Genomic DNA, 22,174 nt, shown 5'->3' on the forward strand with positions numbered 1-22,174 from the left:
TTTTGCCAAAAAAATAAAAAATAAAAAATAAATGCTTTGTTATCTTGATGAATGTGTAATGATAATCAAATCATATAATATACAGTTCTGCAAATTGAGATCTTTTTACTTTTGACACTAAATGCACATTTTAACAATATTCCTGCTATAAGGACTTTTACTTGTAGAAGAGTTTATTTATGATGTGGTACTGCTACCTTTACTTAAGAGAATAATCTGGCAATTTTTCCCATGACCAGCAAACAGCAAATGCCTACTAGAGGCTACTGCCGACTTTCACCAGCAAGTGTATCATCAGCAAATAGAGAGGAATGGGCCACAGTATTAATATCAATAAAAGAAAATTCACATGGAAAACAGAATTGATCTGCACATACAGTAATAGGCGTACTGGTCTGAATAGACCTTCATGAATACTAATGTCAGCAAGCACTAATGGAGGAGACGTCCTGGAGCCTCCAGACGCAGCGGGGAGAGCTCAGGGGAGGGATTGGCAGAGCTGAGCTTGCTCGATGCATGTGCACATGCCCACTGGGGATTTGCCTCCACCAGTGCACTTGGTGATAGCTGAGTTGATACACCCCTATAATGGTATTAAATAGATGCACATCCCTGGTGTCAGGGCCAGATGCCATGCCCAGTCATCCTCCAATCAAGACCAAAAGCAAACAGACAAAGTATGATAGAATGTGGAGGCTGCCAACTGAAAATAATTAGTGCTTATCAGTATTTGTAGGAAGAACATGTTATATCTCATCAAGAGTACAGTGAATACCCAGACCATTAATGAAAGAAATATCCTTTTCCCTAAAATTTGAATAACAATAGAGGCCATCTTTGCTGGGTGCTGCAGGCAGCTTGCATTGTGTCCTGTGTTTGATTTGGGACACAACCAGTGTATTTACATAATCTGAATTAAATGTAAATCAAGCTGTTTCATCTCTGTCTCCCTGGATTTGAGGGGTTAAAGCGTGTGCTCAAAAACAGCACCCCTCAGCAGGGGGAAAGAGTCTTCATTGTTGAAAAATCTGGAGTTAAAGGCCTGGAGCATCTTCTTTTCAGCAACCTCTGCGTTTTTCAAATTTAACCCTGATGCCCCCTGAAGGTAAAAGGAGTATCCAGTTTGTATTTACGATACGATTCACGTAAATGAGGCAGTTTGGCATTAATCCTTGCCTAATTAAATGCCAGTCTGCTGAGGCAGACTGCTAAGGGCCAAAGCGTAATACCTGTCGAATTATGGGAACAGCTGGAGCAGCCTGCCTGTCAGCAGATCAGCCACACATTATTATCCTGCTCATTTACAGAGAGGCTAAAAGGAGACTCCCAACTATTACATTAGCCATCTTTATTTCTGTTGCTATTCTTTCCCAATTAAGCTCTGCCGTATGTGAGGACTCGACATCCGTGTGTGACTCATAATTTTGTGACATATGAAGTCTGTTGCTGGGTGTTGTAATTGGAAACAGCAAGTTCACTGATGATGCTTGTCATTTCTTAAACAGTGTGGATCATGTTCAGCACACAGGACACTGCAGTCTGTCTGAAAGCCTCTCGTCCTGCCACAGCAGCCAGAAAATGGGGATACCTCTAATCGCTATGCATTCATTAAAGAAAACCTCATCAAATTAACATTGAAATCATTATGGAATGAATAATGAATAACGCAGAGCTGTTTGCCAGGGGGAATTTTCAAAAAATCAAAATTAAAAGGCTATACGTGGAGGTGAAAAAGAATGGAAACATATCACTGTGATGCTTTGCTTTTTTTCTCCCCTTTGATTTAACTTCAAAGATGCAGAGCCATACTGTAGCTTCATTCAGTTTCCAGCTTTGTAAATACGCAGCATCAAGCCAAAAGTGTTGTTATTCGTGAATGCTGTGACCTACATAGGAACATTTACAATTCTCCCCTCTGTGATCAGCAGCTAATCAAGCTTGCCCTAGTTAGGTCCTATTGCGGAGCGCTAGTGTGTTGGCAGGGAAAAATTCAGCCTCTGTAAGATTTTTTTAAAAAGGGGAAAAAAAGAAAATTTAAGAGGGAGAATATTATTGATATTGATAACTTCTTATAGAAAACATGTCAGCTCAAAACAACACACATTGAGTGAGTAAAGAATACTCTTTCTTGTTTCTTCTTTTTTAAACACTTATTTGTGTTCCTCAATAAACCTAAATTGCTTCTTCTATGTGATTCCTGTTAATTCTTCTATATTTTCAATTATGTTAGTGTGAACTGAGTCAGTCATCATAATAAGAAAGCTGTTAAAACTCATGAGTTATGTAATTTGCTCTATATTTTTTAAGTGAAACCCCTACTGGCTGCTATGTTGTTATATATTTACGACTGTGTGTTTGTATTGTTCTATTGTCTCTTTGTAATGTTTCCTATACATCAATAAAAATATGTATATAAAAAAAAATAAAAAACGGAGTCAGTCATCGGCATTTTAGACTTAGGTTTGCATGTAACGCCACCTGGTGGATAATTTGAGCTGGTGCATTTCGCCTGTGAGTCATATTTACATTAAACGACTTCTGTACAGATCTTCTATCAATTAAATGTTGGAGCAGCATTTGGGTTGTTTTTTTTGTAGGCTTTAAGTCTTTGAGCAGTTTATCCTAAAGAATTATTAATGTCCTCTAATAAACTTGTATTTTGTACAGCTAACTTGGTAGTAATCAACATAAAAACAATTTCCAGTTATAACATAACTCACAGCCACACTGTATTATAAACAGCCACTGAGTGATAAACACAACTGGAACACGAAAATGGCAGCAAGGAGGATCTTTCAGTCTGTTGCTACACTCACAATACTGTCGGAGGAGATTTTAAAGCATTTCCAGGCTTCATATTCTAATCAGTTAATTTGAATGAATACTGAAACCTGAGACTAATGCAGAGTCAACAAGTCAATGAAAGAGCCTTTCAGTTAGTGACTATAAAAGGCAGCAATTGTTAAGAGTGACTGACATAAACATCATGCACAGTGTGGCTGTGCATGATGTTTATTGCAGACTGATGTTTTACCAGCAGGATCAAAAGTGATCCATTTCAGTGGATACGAGCAGACAAATGGCAGCTCAGACAGTCATACAAGGCAATATATGAAAGAAACACAAGGCAATATAAAAAAAGAAACATAAAGAGGATTGTCAGAGGAATACAAATACATAAGATTACAGTTAAAGTATAAGATATGAATGCAGAGACCCAAATTTAATTTAATAAACAAACAGTGTTCTTGGATTTCATCCTTTGCAGCCTGCAGTGTGTCTGCCAATTTGTCTTTAATTGGTTCATACAGTCTTTTTCCAAGTGTTCTAGTTTACTTTCATAACACAGAAACATGCATATTTCATTTTGATATGCAAAAACAGTCATTACTTGTACTTGTTAAACTGGATACACAGATATTTCACTGGCAATGTGATCAACTCTTCCACAAGGTGGCAGAATACACCACAAAAAATGTTTTGTACCAGCAGCAGCAAAATCTCATTAGGCGACACACATCATGGCCTCAGCGCCTACCTTCATATAAATATACATGGTTTTTAGGTCAAATGTTTCATATGGAAGCTAAACTAAAGCAATGTCCTGTCCAAATAGCTGGTAAAACGTAGTGAAGACTTGAACTCATTTCAATAAATGCAACATAATAAAATATTGCATTGTTGTTTTCACTTAACATTCTTCACAGATTTGTGTTCATTTTCTGGTGAGGTCAGAATGGAGAATCGAAAGGAAGCAAAGATGGATTTTAAAGAGATATTAAAAGGTTTATTACAACAACTTATCAATTCAAATTTATACAGAACTTTCACAAGTAACAAGTACACATTCAACACAGTATCACACCCCTTTTAGCAATGAAACCAAGGTAAAACAAATAACCAAAGCTTTCATAAACTTAGAGCCACCACTCAAGTTGAAACAACTTGTTTAATGATATTTATCTGACTGAGACATTATCGAATTAACAGTTAAATTCTCGCAGAGAATTATTATCTCATGCAGATAGCACATAACAGTACATAAATAAAAAATATTTTAAGAAAACAATGTTAGCATCTTGTAAAACTACACAGTAGTAAGCCAGTACGGACTAAGAGAAAAGGCAAAATTGACTCCATGGCATGATTTGCTTCCTATGATTATTTCAATGAAGAAATGCTCACAATTCTTACAAGTAGTAGTGTTTACTCTAATATACAACCTCTTTAGGTTACTTGCTGAACAGCTGGGCAGCATGTGTCACATCTGAATGCTTTAATTTTACATGACATGTCACTGAGAGGACTATTGTAATGATTGGCCTTGTGATCAACAGGGCTCAGCTACAGGATCCAGACTATCCGATAAAAAAACAAAGTACATAACAACTAGAAAGATCACATACAATGTATCATTGATGTTATTTACAATGTTTTCTAAAAATGTCATCTAGAATTGCAATTGATGAAAACAGCATTATGTCCCTAAGTGTTCTGCATAAAGCCATAAACAGTCACTTATAAAAGCAAGACAGTACACAAAGCAAGATATTTCATCTACTGAGCAATTATGTTCATGAGACCCCTTAATCTGAGAAAACAGCGATCAAATCAAGCTAATCGGCATTAAAAATGTACGGAAGTAATTCATAGAAAAACATTAATGGCACTGAATTAAGTCAATGTCACCATGATTGAGTAATGGAAAAGGTACTGCAATCACTGCTTCAGGAACAATCAGACTACAGATGGAATGTTAATGAAATAACACGCATTTCTAAAACAGCCGACCTCCTTAAGACTATTTTACAGGCAGAGGTAAGCTCAAACATTCAAACTGCACAATGCAACTACAGCTGATCTCACTCACAGAAAAGTTGTCAAATTTAAAATCAGATTCAGCCATTTACATTTGTGTAATGTGACAGTATTCAAACCTACTTCTAAAAAGCTGCCAGTACTTTAACGTGTGGACTGTCGAACTCTAAACAGATAAATCAGTCCTCTCTCAAAAAATGTGCAAATTATTTTTAAAAAGTAACAGCTCTTTATGTCACGTCATCATAAAGATAGTGCTTCTTAAAAGTCATGAAAACAGAACAAGCAAAACAAATCACAAAATGCGCCACAACACACTTTGGTAAGATCTCTAAACAATTCACGGATCAACCTGCAGGCTGATCGCTGTCAAATAAAAAAATAAAAAGATTAATAAATAAGTCACAAATAAATACAAAAACATTTTGTGTTTTACATATTCACGTTACACTTAAAGTGCCTGTTTTTTTGTCTTCATCAATTTCAGAGAAAACATTGCATTTTTAAAAAGCATTGCCTTTGGAGGACAAAATGGACCAAACAAACGAAGCAATAAAGAATAAATTAAAAACGGTCTTAAGTGAAGCTGAGAGAATCCCTTTCCTCTGTCTGTGAGAGAGATTGAAGAGGCAACGGCGCTCCAGTGATGAAACCTCGGCACAGTTTGGGATGATCAACTCGAAGGCTGGGTGGCGCCCCTCCGTGGCAGGCTCTCCTCTGTGCTCTCGTTTGATGTGGTGGTGGCGGCTGCCGCGGCGCTGGACGGGGCGGAGACGGCCGGGATTGTGGAGGAGGAGCTGACCCCGTTGGAGGTGCTGATGGAGCTGTGCTGGATGGCCTCGCTCTGGGGGCTGCCGGGGACAGACATCTCCTCGCAGCTCTCCTCTTTGTCAGAAACTGTATTGGTAAAGAAGAGAAAAAAGCAGCTGTAACGTTTTCTGTTTCCTGCTGTTGTTTTAATTACCAGCATTTACCTGCTGTAATCCAGAAAAGCTCAGGAAATGGTTCGTCACGTAATCGAATGTAAAACAGCTATTTGCGTGTGGTGTGTGCAAACCATTTCATTAATCCCCATAATGCCACTTCTGCACCCCTTCCTTTAATTAAAGCTCCAATGTCAATTTAAACCCACATCATAAGGATACATTACATTCTGGGGCATGTGGCAGTGTTTCCCATCCCTAACTGCATTCTCATTTGTTTTTTGTTACCTTGCCAACTACTGCAGCGACAGATGATTACAGCACCTGATTTTAATGATGCTCACACTGGAGAGTAGGGAAGACTTGGAGTCGAAATGCCACCAGCTGTTAGGCAGTTGCATTGAATTAATTGGATCCTGATGGAAAAAAAAAAGACTCTACTCTCATGCTCTGTTTCATAAAGGAATAAGGAGCACAATGATAATTAATATTGCTAATGATATGAAGTCACTTGTTACGGCACTTTGTAATTAATGGTTGGGTTTTTGAGAAGGTAAAATATGGATTCCATAGCAATAAGATAAAACTGAAGTGTAATACAAATGTCTTCTTGACAAGATTTTGACCGTGTGATTTAGTGTAAGTGAATGTCAAAGCGCTAAACTCCCTTGCTGCTTTACTATGCAGAAGGTCAACCTCTGAATAAATCAGCTCGGTGGTTTTGTTCCATTTTTCAAGTAAGCATTATTACTCCTAACGACATTAGGGGCTGGCTGGCTTGTACATCACAATACTAAAAAATTCTGCTTCCCCGGGGCTGCCGGAGCTTCTTTCTGCTCTCATGGTTTCTGAATTCGGCGTTCGCTGCAAGCAGATGGACAGCTCAGTGTGCCAACTGAAAGCATGTCCTGGCTTGTTTGCGGGGCAGTCTGGATAATGTCCTCCCACCTGCCATGGCTACGCCTGGGCAGGACGATGAAGGGTATTACCAGGTCTGGAGGGCAGTGTAGCCTTACGGGACATGTTAACACTGAGAAGCTTGATGAGGCCGTTACAAGAGTGAGGGCTGTGGATCAGTCAGAGTTAAATAGTGTGCTTTACTAATTAGTAAAACAGATCATTTCATTCTCTTTTCACACCCACATTACCCATAAGTTTGCTTTCCTACCAAACCTGTCCTCGTGAGCTGAACTGATGTACTGGGGTATTTGGATGAGGTTATATATTTTTTTTCAAACAGGGTAAAAAATGCTGCCAATGTCTTTTTTTTTTTTTTTTTTTACAAAAGGTCTAGAAACACCAGAACAGAAATGAGAAAGATGACCCAATTCATCCACAGCTCCTGCTAAAAACAATTCAGACGACACCAAATGAGACTGGGCTCTGACAGCCCACTCTAGCCTGGAACCCATCAGTCCCATAATGCACATGACGTGTGTCAGTGGGCTGGTTAGTTATAAGGGATGCATAATGAACAGCCAAGCTTGGTGGACACCCCACAACGAGAACGCTCCACAGTCTTGTCAAGCTTGCTGCTTTAATGGACTCATTTCAGAGGCAATCATTGTCAATACAAGTCAGTGGAGGCATTTAGAAAACACAGTGGAGAAGTGGCTTGGAGCGCACTCGTTCTCATCACATACTGGCTCATCTGTGAGGGAAGGTGAGTTATGACCATAAAATCAAAATGACAGAACCTCAAGTCTTTGGAAACGAAGAAGTATGGGTGATATAATTCTAAACGAAATCATGTGACCAACAAGCAGCAGCATGGAGACGACACCAAACAGGCTGACAAGAGAAAATTTAAATAAAGTGGATGCAAATGGTTTCCTCTATTATATTAAAATATTCATAAAGACTACATTTTTGTATGTCTGTGTTACAAAATAACCCAAACATTTGGTTTCTGAGAATCCTTCCTGCAGCAAACAGCTGACATTTAGCATCATCTAACAAATGTTCATTTCGGTGTCAAATGAGGAGAAAACAATCGCTTGTTCGTGGATACCACCTGTGGCCCCTTGAAAGGATTCGGACATCACATCACACTGCCAGTGAGAATTTGTCTCAAACAACACCTGCTCATAAATATCTGAACTTTTGCAAAGTTTCTCAAAAACAAACAAAAACAAAAAATGAAAGAATGGGATCTCATATGTCAAAGGCTCTTTCTGTTTGGCCGTAAGTAAGACGTGCTTCTGGTGGTTAGCTGGAGCTCGTTTCCGAAGCGTTTCACTGGAAGCCTCGGGCTGAGAATAATGGAGCATTACTCACTGTGATAGCCAGATTTCTTCTGCATGGCGGTTACAGGGCAATCTTTATGAGCCAGAAGAAGCTGCTTCAGCTGAGCCACTTCGTTTCTCAGCAGGGTGACTTCATTCTTTGGGAGAGAGGAGACATACAACAGCACTCAATAAAATGGTCACTCTGGAGCATGCAGTTGTGTCAGATAGGAGGACAAAGAGACAGCATGTGCATATGGTTCAAATCTGACAAAATGATGTCCTCCAAGTCAGTTCAGTTAATTACAATAGGATTTAAATTATACTAAAATCTTATTGTTTAAACTAGAGCCTGACTGATAGTCGGTTTTCAAAAGGGACATCGGTATCAATATTTGAGAGTAACAAAAATCCAATAACGATATAATGGCCAGTATAATTTTTTAAAATTAAATAACACCAAACTCATATGTATGGAAACATTTCTGTTATGGATCCCCTTTTTCTCTTTAAAAGAAGTGGAACCAAAATATTACCTAAATGGGACACTAAACCGTTTAAATGAAATGTATCAGCGCTCTCTTGTGGACAAACTGTGCAAAGGCAATATCTCAAACACATCTTTACAATTTAAGCTAAAATCTGCAAGTGTCAGCTTCCTGATTTAATGGTCTAGCCCTAGCTTGAAGCCACAATTATAAATGTTCGCATGTCAGCACAACATCCCAAAAACCTGCATGTATACAGTAAATGCTCATTAACGTACATACATCCGAAGGGCTTGAATGTAGCTTTGTGCCCTCTCTACATGTACAGCTGTATCTTTTATCAGAAATGGGATTTCAAAGGTAATTATTAATGGTAAATAAGTAAGCCCACCTAACTGCAGAAAACCTCATATTTCCTCGCTGAAAAGTATCAACATAATGGATGTATTCAGAATAAAGTATGATGCACTTCATTTATTTACTTCATTTATTTTTTTCCTGCACAATAATTATAGACCTTCACTGGCTACTGACCAGCACATTTGTCAGAGGTGAGCTGTTCGGATTGTCACTGCAACTTTGTAGATGCTGCTGAGATTTACAATCTCGTGCCATCACAGCTCCCAGGGGAACTGAAGATTTCTGCATGTCGTAAAAGAGAGCCACATTACGCTGAAGGTGACTTTAAATGGATTTAGAGCGGCCGGGGGCCCGCAGAACACCCAATGGCAGATTTAAGCTCCTTCTCTTCTCCTTTAAAGGACTATGGGCGGCATAATCTATTAGTCTAAAAGCAGCCAATTTATTTGATTCCATCTGTTTAGTCTTGCTGGTGTTGGCAGGGCTGAGCAATTGTAAGACAGATTTAAACACAGCTGGAAGAAGCGTATGTATCATATGTAGCCAACGCGATTTTCACTTCACTTCCGCCATGACTGCTGCCATTTAAAGCAGATATAAACACAGGCGTTCCTTTAAAACGGTCTCTCCAATCCGCTCTATAGGGAAGCACCAAGTCAGAAATGCCAACACCTTTTACTAAATGCAGTTTCACTGATTAGATGTGAAAAAACAGGGAACTACATCTTGGTTGACTTCTAACCCCAACCCACAGAAGGAAAAATGCATTCCCCTTTTTACTATACTGTATGTCAGTGCTGTTACTGATACAAAAACATTTACTCATCACTCACGCAACAGTAACATTGAACTGAATCACACCTGGGATTTTATACAGGGCCAAAACTGGACTTTTGAGAATTAAACTTGTATGTAACTTTGTGAATTAATCGAAATTGAGCAAATGGGCAATGGGTGATGCTGGGAGCCCTGTGAGCTGCTTGGTCTGACACCTCATTAAAAAGCCAGTTACGGATATGATGTTAAAATAATTGTGCATCATTAGAAGCAGTTTCACTGATCAGCTGGGCCATGTCAGCATGGGGCTTTTTACAAAAACTACACTGCTGATTAATGCCTTCATATAAAGCGTCCTTTTATTCTCTGCCACATGTTGTTCCGTTCTTTGTAGTTAACTGCGATGCTCTTACTGTTTATAACCCCATTCACTCACCTATCCTTCCCCTTTCATCTACCTACATTTACATAAAATCACAGACAGCGCACCCGTGACAAGTGGTGATAACTTGTTTTTGAACCCGATATTAACGACATGAACCCATTTTCTTCCACCGCTGTCTATCCCCTCCTCCAGCCTCCACATCTTACTCTGCTTTTTACATAGAAAAATAAGACAGTGAGCAAATAAACACCACATCTCATTTAATTGTCTGGAACACCGATGTGCCGCACCCCCGGCTCACACTTATCAACAGAGACAGCAGATACATGAACTGTTTCGAACTTGTCAGCATCAGATCCTAATTGCTTCCAGCTAAATGAAGGTTCAAAAAGACACCTTTCCCTAGGAGATTTTTGAGGCCATTCAGTAAACTGCTGAGACAGAAGCGAAGACACGCTTGTGTGCGGCTGACATCTGGAGGATACATCTTTATTGACAGGGACATATCGATGTAAGGGGCTCACACACCGCTGCTGTCACACGGCATCTCTTCTTAATGGGCTTTAATGACTTCATCACCACAGAAGGGAAAAGTCTGCATACACAAGCTTACACCCACAGCACACGATGATAAACAGACATAGTCATGCATACATACACAAACTGACACATATGAGCACAAAACCAGAGATAGATGAAGTTATGGTTGTCACATGCAGCGGATGAGGGAAAGAGGTAAAGATCACCTGAAGCTGTCCGTTCATCGAGTTGAGGTCGTCAGCCTTCTTCTCCAAGGACTGGACCCACACTTTCCTCTTCTGCCTACAGCGAGATGCTGCAGCCCTGTTACGCTCCAGGAACTTGCGCCGCTTCTCATCGGGGTCTTCACTTGTGGTTCTGCGCCGTCGACCCCCTGTGCTTGGAGGGTTTGGGGCAGGGGGCACAGGGGAAGCCTGTAAGGCAATAATAATAATACAGGAAAATAACTAGCAGAACTAAAACCACCAATGCATCTGTAATCTACTGCTGACATCACTGTGCAGCACTGAGCTGTTGTGGTTACATACACACAATACTGCAGCTACAGTCACAAATCCCATTATTTTCTCAGTTTAGTTGCATTTACATGCAGAGCAGGAAAATACTTTCACCTACTGACCCATTTTTAAGTGTTTGTTTACACTTAACGTGAGGTCATCTTAATGTGTTAAAAACAACTCCCACATTATGCTGCTTTGCTTACAAAAGACTTCGATGAAAGCAGAAATTGTTCAGCTATTACTGAAAAAGCTAACTAGCACACTGATGTATCTACTCTATCGGACATTGTTTGAACAGTTTTATACAGCATAGCACTGAAATGATACATACATTTTTATTTTACCTTCCTTAGAAACAAAACCTTCTATGAAATCCTGTTTTCATTTTTAACAGATATTTAAATGTATCCAAACAGTATCTGATCAAATGATTAGTAATCACTTTCATCTCACCATTTAATGAAAGCTTTTTAGGACTTGATACTTTTTGATACTTGATATTGGTATGGCTACTAAAAGAGTACCAATGTTCAATACTGCTGTAAATAGGACACCAATTATTCTTCATGCACATGTAGCCACAGATTACAAACAAAAAAACACCTCTTCCATGGATTGCTGGTGGAATACTTGTCCGAACACTTGAATACTGTGAATACTTACAGGTGTCTCTGTGGTGGAGGTGGCTGGCTGCTGTAGAGAATGGGGAGAAGGTTCTTCAGTTGTGGGCAGGTGAGGAATTGGACCTGGACCTGGAGTCATAGCTGCAGCCACAGCTGGGGATGGAGTTGGGGTTGGGGTTGGGGTAGGGGTCGGGGTCAGGGTCAGGGCTGGAGAAGCAGGAGCTGCAGTGTGAGTTACAGCGGTGCTCTGGACTTCACCACCATCTCCATTGGTTACCTGAGGAAACTGCTGGCTTAACGTGGCTTTCAGTTTCTGGGAAGAAAATCACCATGAGGGAAAACAGTTGGGAAAATTAGATTCAAAATTCATATAGCACATACTTTACACTGTACTGTCAATTTGAAATGTTGTTATGATCTTGGAAGTAATAGTTGCTGTTGTTAACTGACACTAAAATCACAATAAAAGAACCAAAATAGTTTATTTACATTGATTACTAAAATCTTTTTCTAAAAGTACAAATAATCTAAAATTGAAATCAAGTCATCCAAAACTAATTTAAACAACACTTAAATTATACACAGGCCTACTCAGCCTACCTCTAGCACGTGCAACACAAGTATTACAGATTGTTAATGAGCGAGCAGTGTTTGACTTCATTTTACAAACAAATCATCAAGTAGCAGAAGTGCTTAGCATCTTTAAACAGCTGTGGGAATTTTAAATGAAATGAGAAACCCAACACATTTCAAAACACAACTCTACTGCCTATAAGAATACAAAGGAATAAGAAGAAAGAGGTGCCTAAAGATGGCTGACAACACCATACCTACTATGAGTAATCAGCAGTTAGTGAACAGACTGTAACATCTTGCTTCAATGAAACTACTGTTTAGCACAGCAGCGGATTACAAGAAAACAGAAGCAGTAATACTGATGTTTGCTAAGGACATATCCACCCTCTACGTGTACTGTGGCATTCCTTTTGTCCCACAATTTGAAATAAAACTCAAATACAATAGGATTCTAAAGTTAAAAAATTAAATTACCTGGAAAAAAAGAAATCCTGCAATAGCAAAGAAAGTTAAACAATTTTTTACAAATATAATTAAAATAAACAGGGCAAAAAAGGAACCGTCAACGCACTCCTCGGATTTATTTTGCATAAATTTAGGCTGAAATCTTATCTGATACCAAAGCCAAGGGACATCCACAGCACATGATGGAACCTAAACCATCCAAAAATGACTGTTTTGAACACTATGGCTCAATATGATATACAAATCCATTCAAAGAAACTACTTCTTTACAGATTGGTGTCCATGATTCACAGGCCAATTCCTCTAGCATCAAACACTGAGCAAACAAGGTTAAAGTGAATGAGCCTTTTCGAAGCAATAACAACGTGACAGGGAATACATTTACATGAGGAAACTGAGGACCGCGTTATTCTAACAACTACCTTTGCCAGACCAATCTATCTACCAAATTAGTTTATCGTGTAATACCCTTCCAGAAGCTCTTCTGGCAGAAACAAGATATTATTCTCTTGGAATGGCCCATAGAAAGAGGGAAAAGCCAGTCAGATTCATATTTCATCTCTGCCATGGAAACCTCATCAGTGTAATAACCCTCCATCTCATGGGTGTTATTCAACCATCTGCTACTATATTACTTATCTTTATTTTGCAACTAATTAACAGCATAATCTTCTAAATTCAGCAAGTTAATTATCATTATTGTGGTCTTTGCAGCATCATCAGTCCTTGTAAAGTGCCGTCTCTGTGCCCCCTGAGATCCAGGGTGGGGGCGGGGAGGAGGCAGGTTGAGTGGGGGTCTGTTTTCTTGACGCGGGCTCATTAGGTGTTTGCTGATGAGCTGAGTGCAGTGGGAGGCACCGGGAGTAAGAGGGGGGATGCAGGTCAGGCAGGATTCTGCTGAACAAAAGGTTCCATGCAGGGTGAGGCCGACTTAATGTGCCGCGCTGAGCGTGTGCCAGGATGCCCCCAGCTGGCTCTCGCTGGTAGCCCCCCTCTGGTTGGCCCCGGTGACAGCGTGCTGAGCACTGCGCTGTCTCCGTGTTTGTCATCTCCGTACCCCATGATCCCCAACAACAAACCCCCTCTCCCTCCTCCTTCTCCTCCTCCTCGCCAGTCAGGATCAATCCTTCCCTCCCAACACACACACCTCCTGTCCGCAGTTTATCTGTTAATTTCCTCAGGCGTAGCATGCTGCGAACACTTACAGGTTCTGTGGTCCGTGCTTCATCACGTTGCCACTGATCTCTCTCACAACAATTCATATCCCTGCCCTTCAACTATTGCTTTTTACACTGAAGGAATTTCTTACAAGACTGCTGTGATTGTGTTCTCACCACAGAAAATGTTGCAAAATTCTGCCTTAATAGCAGCAGGATTATTCTAAATAATCTAAAACAAATAGCTTTTCAGGCCTTTATATGGGAAAATATGGATGTAAAGTCCATTAATGAAGGGGTGATTAGCAATTAAAATCTAACAACACACCATACTGAATACTATACAGCTGGTCTTTTATATAGCGCCCTCATCTGGTCAAAGAAAGCAAATATTGTCAAACTCTCTCATTACTTTGGTTGTTATGATCTCCCTCAGATGGGGAATAACACACTCAACATGGAAACAACATTTTATGAAAAGAAGAGATAATAAATACCAGCTTTGCCTCTGATTGGGCGGGCTGTGGCTGTGGGGAGGGAGGTCCTGGGATCCCGGGGACATTAGGCACTACGGTGATGGGTCTGACAAGCTGACGGCAGAGACACAGAGACAGATCAGCACAGAGAAAATTAGTCGTCACCAGTAAAAAGGCAGGCAATACTCTCTGCAACACAAACATACACCCACGGCAGGCTCTCAGAGTCTCCTCATATCTCAGTCTCATTAGGCTGGATGGCCTGTTATTTTGTGGAAGCAGCGCCACATGGAGATGCAGTGTGCACGCTAATGAACCTCTGCCTGCCTGCGTGATAGCATATGGGAAGCTGAGGAGAGGATGGAGAGACACGAGTCTGAAGGCCAGAGCCAGGCCTCCTCTCACAGCCGACAATGAGACAGAGGGAGGTGGGGGAGAGCTAGAGAGGGAGGAAAAGAAAAAGGGGGGGTGATCGAGTGAAAGGGGGGCCCACTGGTGGCTTATGTTCTCATCTACTTTTGCCCTCCTTTACTTGTCAACGGCTTTCCCAATCCCCACAGACTGGGAAGATAGAGGCTTTCTCCCTGCTGTGCCGCTATCAGGAGATGATCATCGCCTGCTCAGTGTTCCACACTGACAATCAGGACTACAGTGAACAAGACAAGCTTCCACATCGGGGAGTTCAAAAGATATTGACAAGACCTTCACATATGTATTTACAATATGAGACACTGTCATGAGATGCATTTATAATTAGACAGCAAAACACATTAGTACTGTCATCCGTCTGCTCTGACAGAAATCAGGAGCGTTGATTCTAGCTGTACAAGGACAGATACGTTTTCCTTTTCTTTAAAAAAAAAAAAAAGATTTCTTTATTGCCAATTTTCAGCACACACATACACTGAAATGAAATTGCATTTGATCTGCAGTTGACCCATCCTATACACTAGGAGCAGTGGGCAGCCACAGTGCAGCACACATGGTACAAACCCCAGTTCTTTTGGTCAGAGGCTTAGACAGGAGTATTAACTCTAACAAACATGGCTTTGATGGTGGGAGGAACCCGGAGCATCCGGCAGAATCCAACACAAACAGAAGGAGAACATGCAAGCTGCACACAGAAAGGAGACCTGGGACGGCCGGGGTTTGAACCCAGGCAACAGTGCTCAACACTGAGCGTCCTTGATGCCCCTGATAGCAGTAAAGTATCCTGGACCGGATCCTGCTGTGCTTCAGCCAACTCCTGTGTCTTTGCCACAGAGACACACAGTTGTTCTCTAAAGTCTATTATTTCACTCAAGCTCTACAGATTTGAACTGACTGCCAAATCTGCAGTGCCAAAGTTGTAAATACTCCCTCTGTCCAAGTAGAGCAAAGAGAATATGTGGCATTAATGTATCACTATCGTCCGAATGTTACTTGAAAGGAACTTACCGATGTAAACAACTGTGTGTAAACTTGGATAATGCAAGTAAACAGCGTTCTTTCCATGGAAATAATGCACTGAGTGTTAAATGCATCATCTGTATGCATAGAGGCGATATTTCACACAAAAGTCACGTTATTTTGCACACAATGGACTAAAAAAGTAATCTAAAATTACTCACCTTGAGAAAACAACTGCTTTAGTTTCTTCAGATCCTTGAAAACAGCAGTTCAAACAAACAATTCAATCTCAAGGTCCATTTATTAGTTGTTCTGGAGCTTTCTGACACGATTGAAAGCTCCAGAACAGCTATTAAATGGACCTTGAGATTATTTTGTCAAATGCAGTTTTCAAGGTTAAGAACAAACCCTTAACAAACAAACTCTAATGTCAGCACGGACAATAAATCATTAAATCATAAAAGTACTAATAAAAAGGAAATCTAAACATTCATATGAAGATGTGTTATGATCAAAAGCCACAGAACAACTAATAAACTGACATTAAGGTGAGAAATACTTTGTTACTAATTTAGTTATTAATGACATCCCACATTTGTTAAGAGAGTAAAATGTGGCTGCATGTAATAATTCTCTGATCGTATCAATCAGTCACCAAAATATTAGAAAAAGCAACAATAAAAGGCTGATTTCAAATTTCAATGTATTTAAATTCAGCTTTAACTTTAACACACTGAGACACACTGATAACAACATACAACCAGAACACTCACAGGGATTGTAGTTGGAATATGTACACTTGAGCTTGTTATAGACGCAGGTATAGCGACTGGCATGGTCTGACCGTTAGGCAGCTGTAAGAGCACAGGGAAGGTGCCAGACATTGGGCTGAAGGAGGAAAGAAAGAAAACCAAGTAAGTAAAATATTGATCAATTGATGTGAATTGATATGATAAACACACAAAACAGAATCTGTTACAAACTGATGACAATGGTGGCAACTAATAAACAATATTTTGTCTTTTTCAGGCAACAACTGATGGGAGAAAAGCATTGAACCAAACAGATGCAACTCAAAAAGACTTAAAGCAAATAATACCCCAACAGGTTCGAGCAACATTATAAGAAGAACATGTTTCATTGTCACAGACCCCATAAGTGACATCAGTCTTGTCCACATATGAACCTTTGCTTCCCATATGATTCCTTCATTGGTTAAACACACCAAATCATCTCTGTCAGGATTCTAAAACAATTATTTAAACACTGGTTGTCTTCACTTACAGTGAGTGAACTTCTATTTCAAGTTGTGGTGGGTACATAACTTCTTCTAATTGTTTTCAAATTCAATCTGTGTTATTACTACTACAAAGTCTAAAAATGTAGATGTTGTACTTTAAAATAATAACTGTTGTTTCTGTTAAAATGACAAGGAGCTCAGGACTAAATATATTACAGTGTAAAGGCTCAATACAGCCTTTATAATCACTGAACACACTGTGACAGGGATGATTATGTGTAAATATTCATTTGTTTTTTCCACATCTCAGAAACATATTAGGAACTGTTTGAGCAATGCTGATGTCGTTTTTGAAGACGGGACTCATGAGATCTACAGCCAGAAACCAAAAAATCCCACAGAAAGCAAATAAATCAAAAACAAAACAAGCGCATGCCTCACGAAGACAAAACTGCACACAAATAATAATAATAATAATAATAATAATAATAATAATAATAATAATAAAAAAAGAAACTATGACTTGATAAAACTATGATTCTCAAAAATGGACGTTTGAGTTACTTACACTAGAGGCCTATTAGTGGATGGGACTTGCGTAATAACAGAGCTAGATGTTGGCGATGGGAGAGCTTGCTGTATTACAACATTAGCCTCTGAGGTTGCTAGAAGTACATTGGGAACTTGGAGGGATGCAGGATGGACTATAGTGGATGCTGGCAGTGAGGCTGGCTGCAAAGATAAGTCCTGAAAACATCATACAAGGTCTTAGCTGCATGAAGTGTTTAATGAACACTAGACTCTTAAGTAAATTACTTTGTATGATCAAATGTACCCAGATTTCACTCTTTATTTCTTCAATAGTAGAAATTAAAGAGCTACAGAAATAAAGAAAATTGGATTAGTTCAAATCAATTTAATATCACTCTACACAAGTATCATCTTTGGAAGTTGAGACAAAGTCAAACTGAAACAACCAAAGTAATCCAACCAGTTATTAAATGAATATTACATGTAATGGATTTACATATTCAAGAGTAAATTACCAATCATAGAAGCAGAAGAACACCCTTTATTCATTTTGATAACAACCCTGTGACCTCTGTGATAAGCACAAATACCAGAAACCAGAGTTTACCTTGTCGTCGTTTGTGGTTGATTCAGGGTGAGGCAGCGGGCTATCGCGATGCACCTCCATAGGTGTGCGTTCCTCTGTTTTGTTGCGTATGATAGGTGTCGCGAGAGGTGACAAATCCAGTGGTAACTACGAAAACATAAGAATAAATCAGCTTGTTAGAAGAAGTCAGGGACAGAAAAGCAGAAGTGAGATGATCTGCTAAAGGAGAGTTTACCAACAGGAACAACCTTTTTAATGTCCTCCTCAGCCGCTTTTTTGAAGTCATGGTCAAACGGGCTCGCAAGTTCATTGAAAAGTCCGACCTCCTCGCAGTTCTTCAAAAAGCGGGTGGGTGTAGGGGTTTGGTCTGCAATGAACAAAAAACCTCTAGCACACACACTGGTTGAAGAGTATCAATTATATCAAAATGTCTCAACTTCAAGAGCTCTTACCAGCGATAATGACACTGTCATTCCTCGCTGGGCCAAACTTCAGGGTCATCTCATGTTTGTGTTTGTGGACAGCCAAGTGGTCTTCATTTGTAAATCTCTATGCAAGGTCAAAAAAGAACATAGACATGATAATGGGTAAGTTTAATCATCTACACTGCTCCACTTATTCAATGAGAGTAGAGTAAATATTAGAAACACGTTTTGGTGTAACACAATATACCGGTACTTTAACAGTGCCGCAAACTACAGCCCTCTAAATAACATAAAATGTTAGCAAACACCTTAACACTATTTAGGGCAAGGACAATGATGAACAACATAAATGAATAAATACAATATGTCCCCACCAAAGTGCAGTTACTGGTAGAGAGGAGATAAACCTTTTAGAGCACCATGTTGAGAAAATTTGAGGCATACAACTGTTTTAAATAAATTATAAAATTGTCAAAAAAAATATAGTGGATGTACATAGAGCAGTTAAAATGGTAAAATATGAAAATTAACACTTTTCTTTCAGATTTTTTAAATGTCTCTTCAAAATGATCTTAGATGGTTGAGGGGTGGCTGTTTGGACTTATGTTCTTCAGTATATATAAATCCTGGTTTTGGGCTTGTCTGCAACTCTCCAGAGCCCCAAAAAGGTCCAATGTCTCAGTTGCTTTTTAGTAATTTGATCATTTGCATATTTGTTTGGGAATCTGCAACACCAAAATATAATATCAAATGGTGATGACAATATTACAATTAATCTTGTGGGCTTATTTGTGTCGAAAACTAGTTAACACCCTTACAGTTTTAGTTTATATTGTGCCCACATGGTGCATTTTCCTATATAAAGTTGTTTCATCACTTCATCAATTACATACCATGACACACTGAGAACCGGGAGCTAGGTAGTAAGGCTGGGCAATATATTGATATTATATTGATAAGACACTAGATATCATCTTAAATTTTGGATATCATAATATTGTGATATGGCATTACAGTACAGTAAAGTGATGTTATTTTCTGAACTTAGCAGACTATTGAACTTCTTCTATTATTTGCCTTTACCCACTTAGCCATTAGATCCACATTGCTGTTGATTATTTATCAAAAAGCTAATTGTGTAAATATTTTGCAAAAGCACCTATAGTCCTCTCAACAATATTGCCACAATATCAATATCAAGTTATTTAGTCAAAAATATTGTGACATTTGATTTTTTCCATATCGCCCAGCCCCACCAGTAGAGGGGTACTGGCTGGTAAAATACAATGAAGCTGCCACTTATAGTGTGCAGTGCACTGGACTGCAGGGCAGACTGATGCAACAGGGGACCCAAAACATGATCATCCAGCCATCAGCCTGTGTGTGCAGCTTGACATAGTAAATATTGAAATAATGGCATAACAAAGTGACATTTTTGGAGAGCAGAGTTGACTTACCTGTCCACACCCAGGAGCAGTGCATTGGAAAGGTTTATCATCACTCATATTAAGAAATTCCAGTAATGTCTCCCTGAAATTAAACAGAAAAAAAAGGTTAACAGTTGTACAAATAATGTCTTGGATCCTTTTTAAGATGTACAGTCAACATTGTGGCTATGGGTAAACTACATGTTAGGAAATGGACAGAGGTGTTGTCTAAAAATTTAAATATCTCTTGAGGTGAAAGTCCTAAAGAAAAACAACAAGAAATGTGGACAAAGCTTGTGGATGATGGGCGGCTGCTTTGGTTGTTTACACCTCAGTCCCCTCATAAAAGACGCTCAATTCTCTACTTATCTCTGTCCAAATACGCGACTGAAGTGAATATATCCCGAGGTATTAACTTCTACTGACTCTCTATGTTGTCAAGATAACCTCTCGTGAATAAAAAAGGGTATCACACAAAACCTAATAATGGTTTAAATTGCGGAGGGAGTGATCATCTGTTCCAGTCGTTTCCATGAAATAGCCTTAGCCCTGCGTTAACATACAACTCGTCGCCATGTTTGGACCTAAATATCACTGTCAACAGAGGCTAATTCAACATTTATTTCGAGTCCGTTTAATGGTAAAGGAGCACAAGTCCCTCACAGTGCCAGAAAATGTATTTTGCAGAAGCTTTGTACCCATTCGCACTCAGTTTAAGTGGACACTTACCCCTCAGCCACAACCCTTAATGTCCAAAATCTCACGTACGTAGCAAAGTATCACGAGAGTAGCGTGGCCCTTCCGTTAACGTCTCATTGTGACGCTGCTATGGTTTATTTTAATACATCTTTTTCTTATTGAAAGTCACTAATTCACAAGCAGTGTTGGGGAGTAACTAGTTACATGTAAATACATTTAACTGCAATCTGTTACAGTTACTGAGGGGGGAAAAACTGCAATTAAATTATAGTTACTTATGAAAATGTTGATGATTACAAAGGAGGTTACATCTGAAGTCAAACCTTTACAATTTAGCTCAGGAGGGTTTTTTCCTTATTTTTTAATATTTAACATGTTACATACATACATATATTGCTGTTTTTAATTCTTTGAAATCAATTTATTTTAATAGTTTGTACATAAATCATGATTTGGTTTTAAATGGTGTCACAGTACTAATTAAGCCCATGCCAAACTTTTGGCATTTTTCATAAAATATCTTTATTTTATATTCCAAAATCTACATGAACGAATGAATACATTTTCAAATGAGGGCTAAATCTTGCTTTATAAATAACGATCCATCGTATAAATCATGTCAGTATCCATGAAAATCACCTGAACTTTGATTTTACTTAATGGGTACACTTACCCTAACAGTTGAAAAAAGTGATCAAATGTAATGAGTTAGATTACTTTGATTAAGTGATTGAAATAGTTACATTCCGTATTACATTTTAAATAGGGTAACTAGTAATCTGTAAACTATAACATTTCCAAAGTAACATTCCCAACCCTGTTCAAGCATGAAGGCATAGAAACCATAACAGCAATAATATAATAACTAATATAATAACTAATAATAATAATAGAAAATAAATACGTTTTAAAAACAAATGAATTAAATTATAGTAATAACTCTGCACTTGCTCACGAGGTCATCCAATATTTTCACTTCTTCAAAAGCTCTGAGGAGAGAATTTGCTTTTTATTCATTAGTCTAAGAGCACTGATATGATTGTCCTCAAGGTCCCCTTTAAAACATGGGGGGAAACAGTGTTTCATTTTCCTCCATTTAGAGTATCAGGTTGTTCAGTATCAAGTCCTTCTTAATGTCCTTCATGTTAATACCAAACACATGTACTTTCTTTTGTGAGAGGAGTTTGCTCTCGTTTATTTACACTATGGATGTATGTTATCCAGTAGTGCTATAATAGTGATGTTTATATAGAATTATCTTAGTTTGGCTCAGTTATCCTTGTGTTGACTGCATCTTCCTGTTTATCTTCCTGAAGAGTTTTGTGTAAGCACATTGAGAGCCACTAGAAAATGAAGAGATAGGGATCAAAATTGACATTCTGTTGCAAACATGGCAAAATAAACTGCATATTTGAATGTAATATTTACTCTTAGAGTTTTTTTGGTATATTTCATAACATGAATAGTATATCACATACACAAAGCAAATATGTTCTTGTTATAAATGGCTTTCACTTGTCTTAAAACAAGTCAGGTGTCCATTGAACACTGAAACAGGTTTTCT

The 22,174-nt window shown here is 38.9% G+C and overlaps 2 protein-coding genes across 2 annotated transcripts; both read right to left on the bottom strand.

The window, feature by feature from the left end:
• Positions 1–5,729: 5,729 nt before the first annotated feature.
• On the bottom strand, positions 5,730–16,586 carry atf2 (activating transcription factor 2). The gene is made up of 5 exons (XM_062431237.1): positions 16,476–16,586; positions 14,335–14,427; positions 11,680–11,952; positions 10,723–10,929; positions 5,730–8,124 (listed from the first exon to the last, which is right to left on the bottom strand). Exons 1-5 carry the CDS (start codon positions 16,584–16,586, stop codon positions 8,011–8,013), a joined length of 798 nt encoding a protein of 265 aa, XP_062287221.1. The 3' UTR covers positions 5,730–8,010.
• Positions 16,587–17,506: 920 nt separating this feature from the next.
• On the bottom strand, positions 17,507–20,673 carry LOC133992569 (cyclic AMP-dependent transcription factor ATF-2-like). The gene is made up of 6 exons (XM_062431236.1): positions 20,641–20,673; positions 19,942–20,014; positions 18,512–18,608; positions 18,308–18,426; positions 18,081–18,206; positions 17,507–17,689 (listed from the first exon to the last, which is right to left on the bottom strand). The coding sequence occupies exons 2-6, from the start codon at positions 19,987–19,989 to the stop codon at positions 17,507–17,509; spliced, it is 573 nt and encodes a 190-aa protein (XP_062287220.1). The 5' UTR covers positions 19,990–20,014; positions 20,641–20,673.
• Positions 20,674–22,174: the final 1,501 nt, after the last annotated feature.

This window comes from Scomber scombrus, chromosome 13, assembly GCF_963691925.1.
Source record: "Scomber scombrus chromosome 13, fScoSco1.1, whole genome shotgun sequence".
Classification (NCBI taxonomy): domain Eukaryota; kingdom Metazoa; phylum Chordata; class Actinopteri; order Scombriformes; family Scombridae; genus Scomber; species Scomber scombrus.

Bases quoted from the DNA above. Each gene is read 5' to 3' on its own strand.
- atf2 (XM_062431237.1), bottom strand. From the start codon at position 16,586: ATGTCTGGCACCTTCCCTGTGCTCTTACAGCTGCCTAACGGTCAGACC. The intron at 11,953-14,334 runs GTATTTATTATC...TTTTCTTCCCAG, and splicing joins CCCAATCAGAGGCAAAGCTG to AAACTGAAAGCCACGTTAAG. The intron at 8,125-10,722 runs GTGATCTTTACC...TCTCTCCCAAAG, and splicing joins CGATGAACGGACAGCTTCAG to AATGAAGTCACCCTGCTGAG.
- LOC133992569 (XM_062431236.1), bottom strand. From the start codon at position 19,989: ATGAGTGATGATAAACCTTTCCAATGCACTGCTCCTGGGTGTGGACAG. The intron at 18,609-19,941 runs GTAAGTCAACTC...GACCTTGCATAG, and splicing joins CTGCTCCTGGGTGTGGACAG to AGATTTACAAATGAAGACCA. The intron at 18,207-18,307 runs GTTGTTCCTGTT...ATGTTTTCGTAG, and splicing joins CTGAGGAGGACATTAAAAAG to TTACCACTGGATTTGTCACC.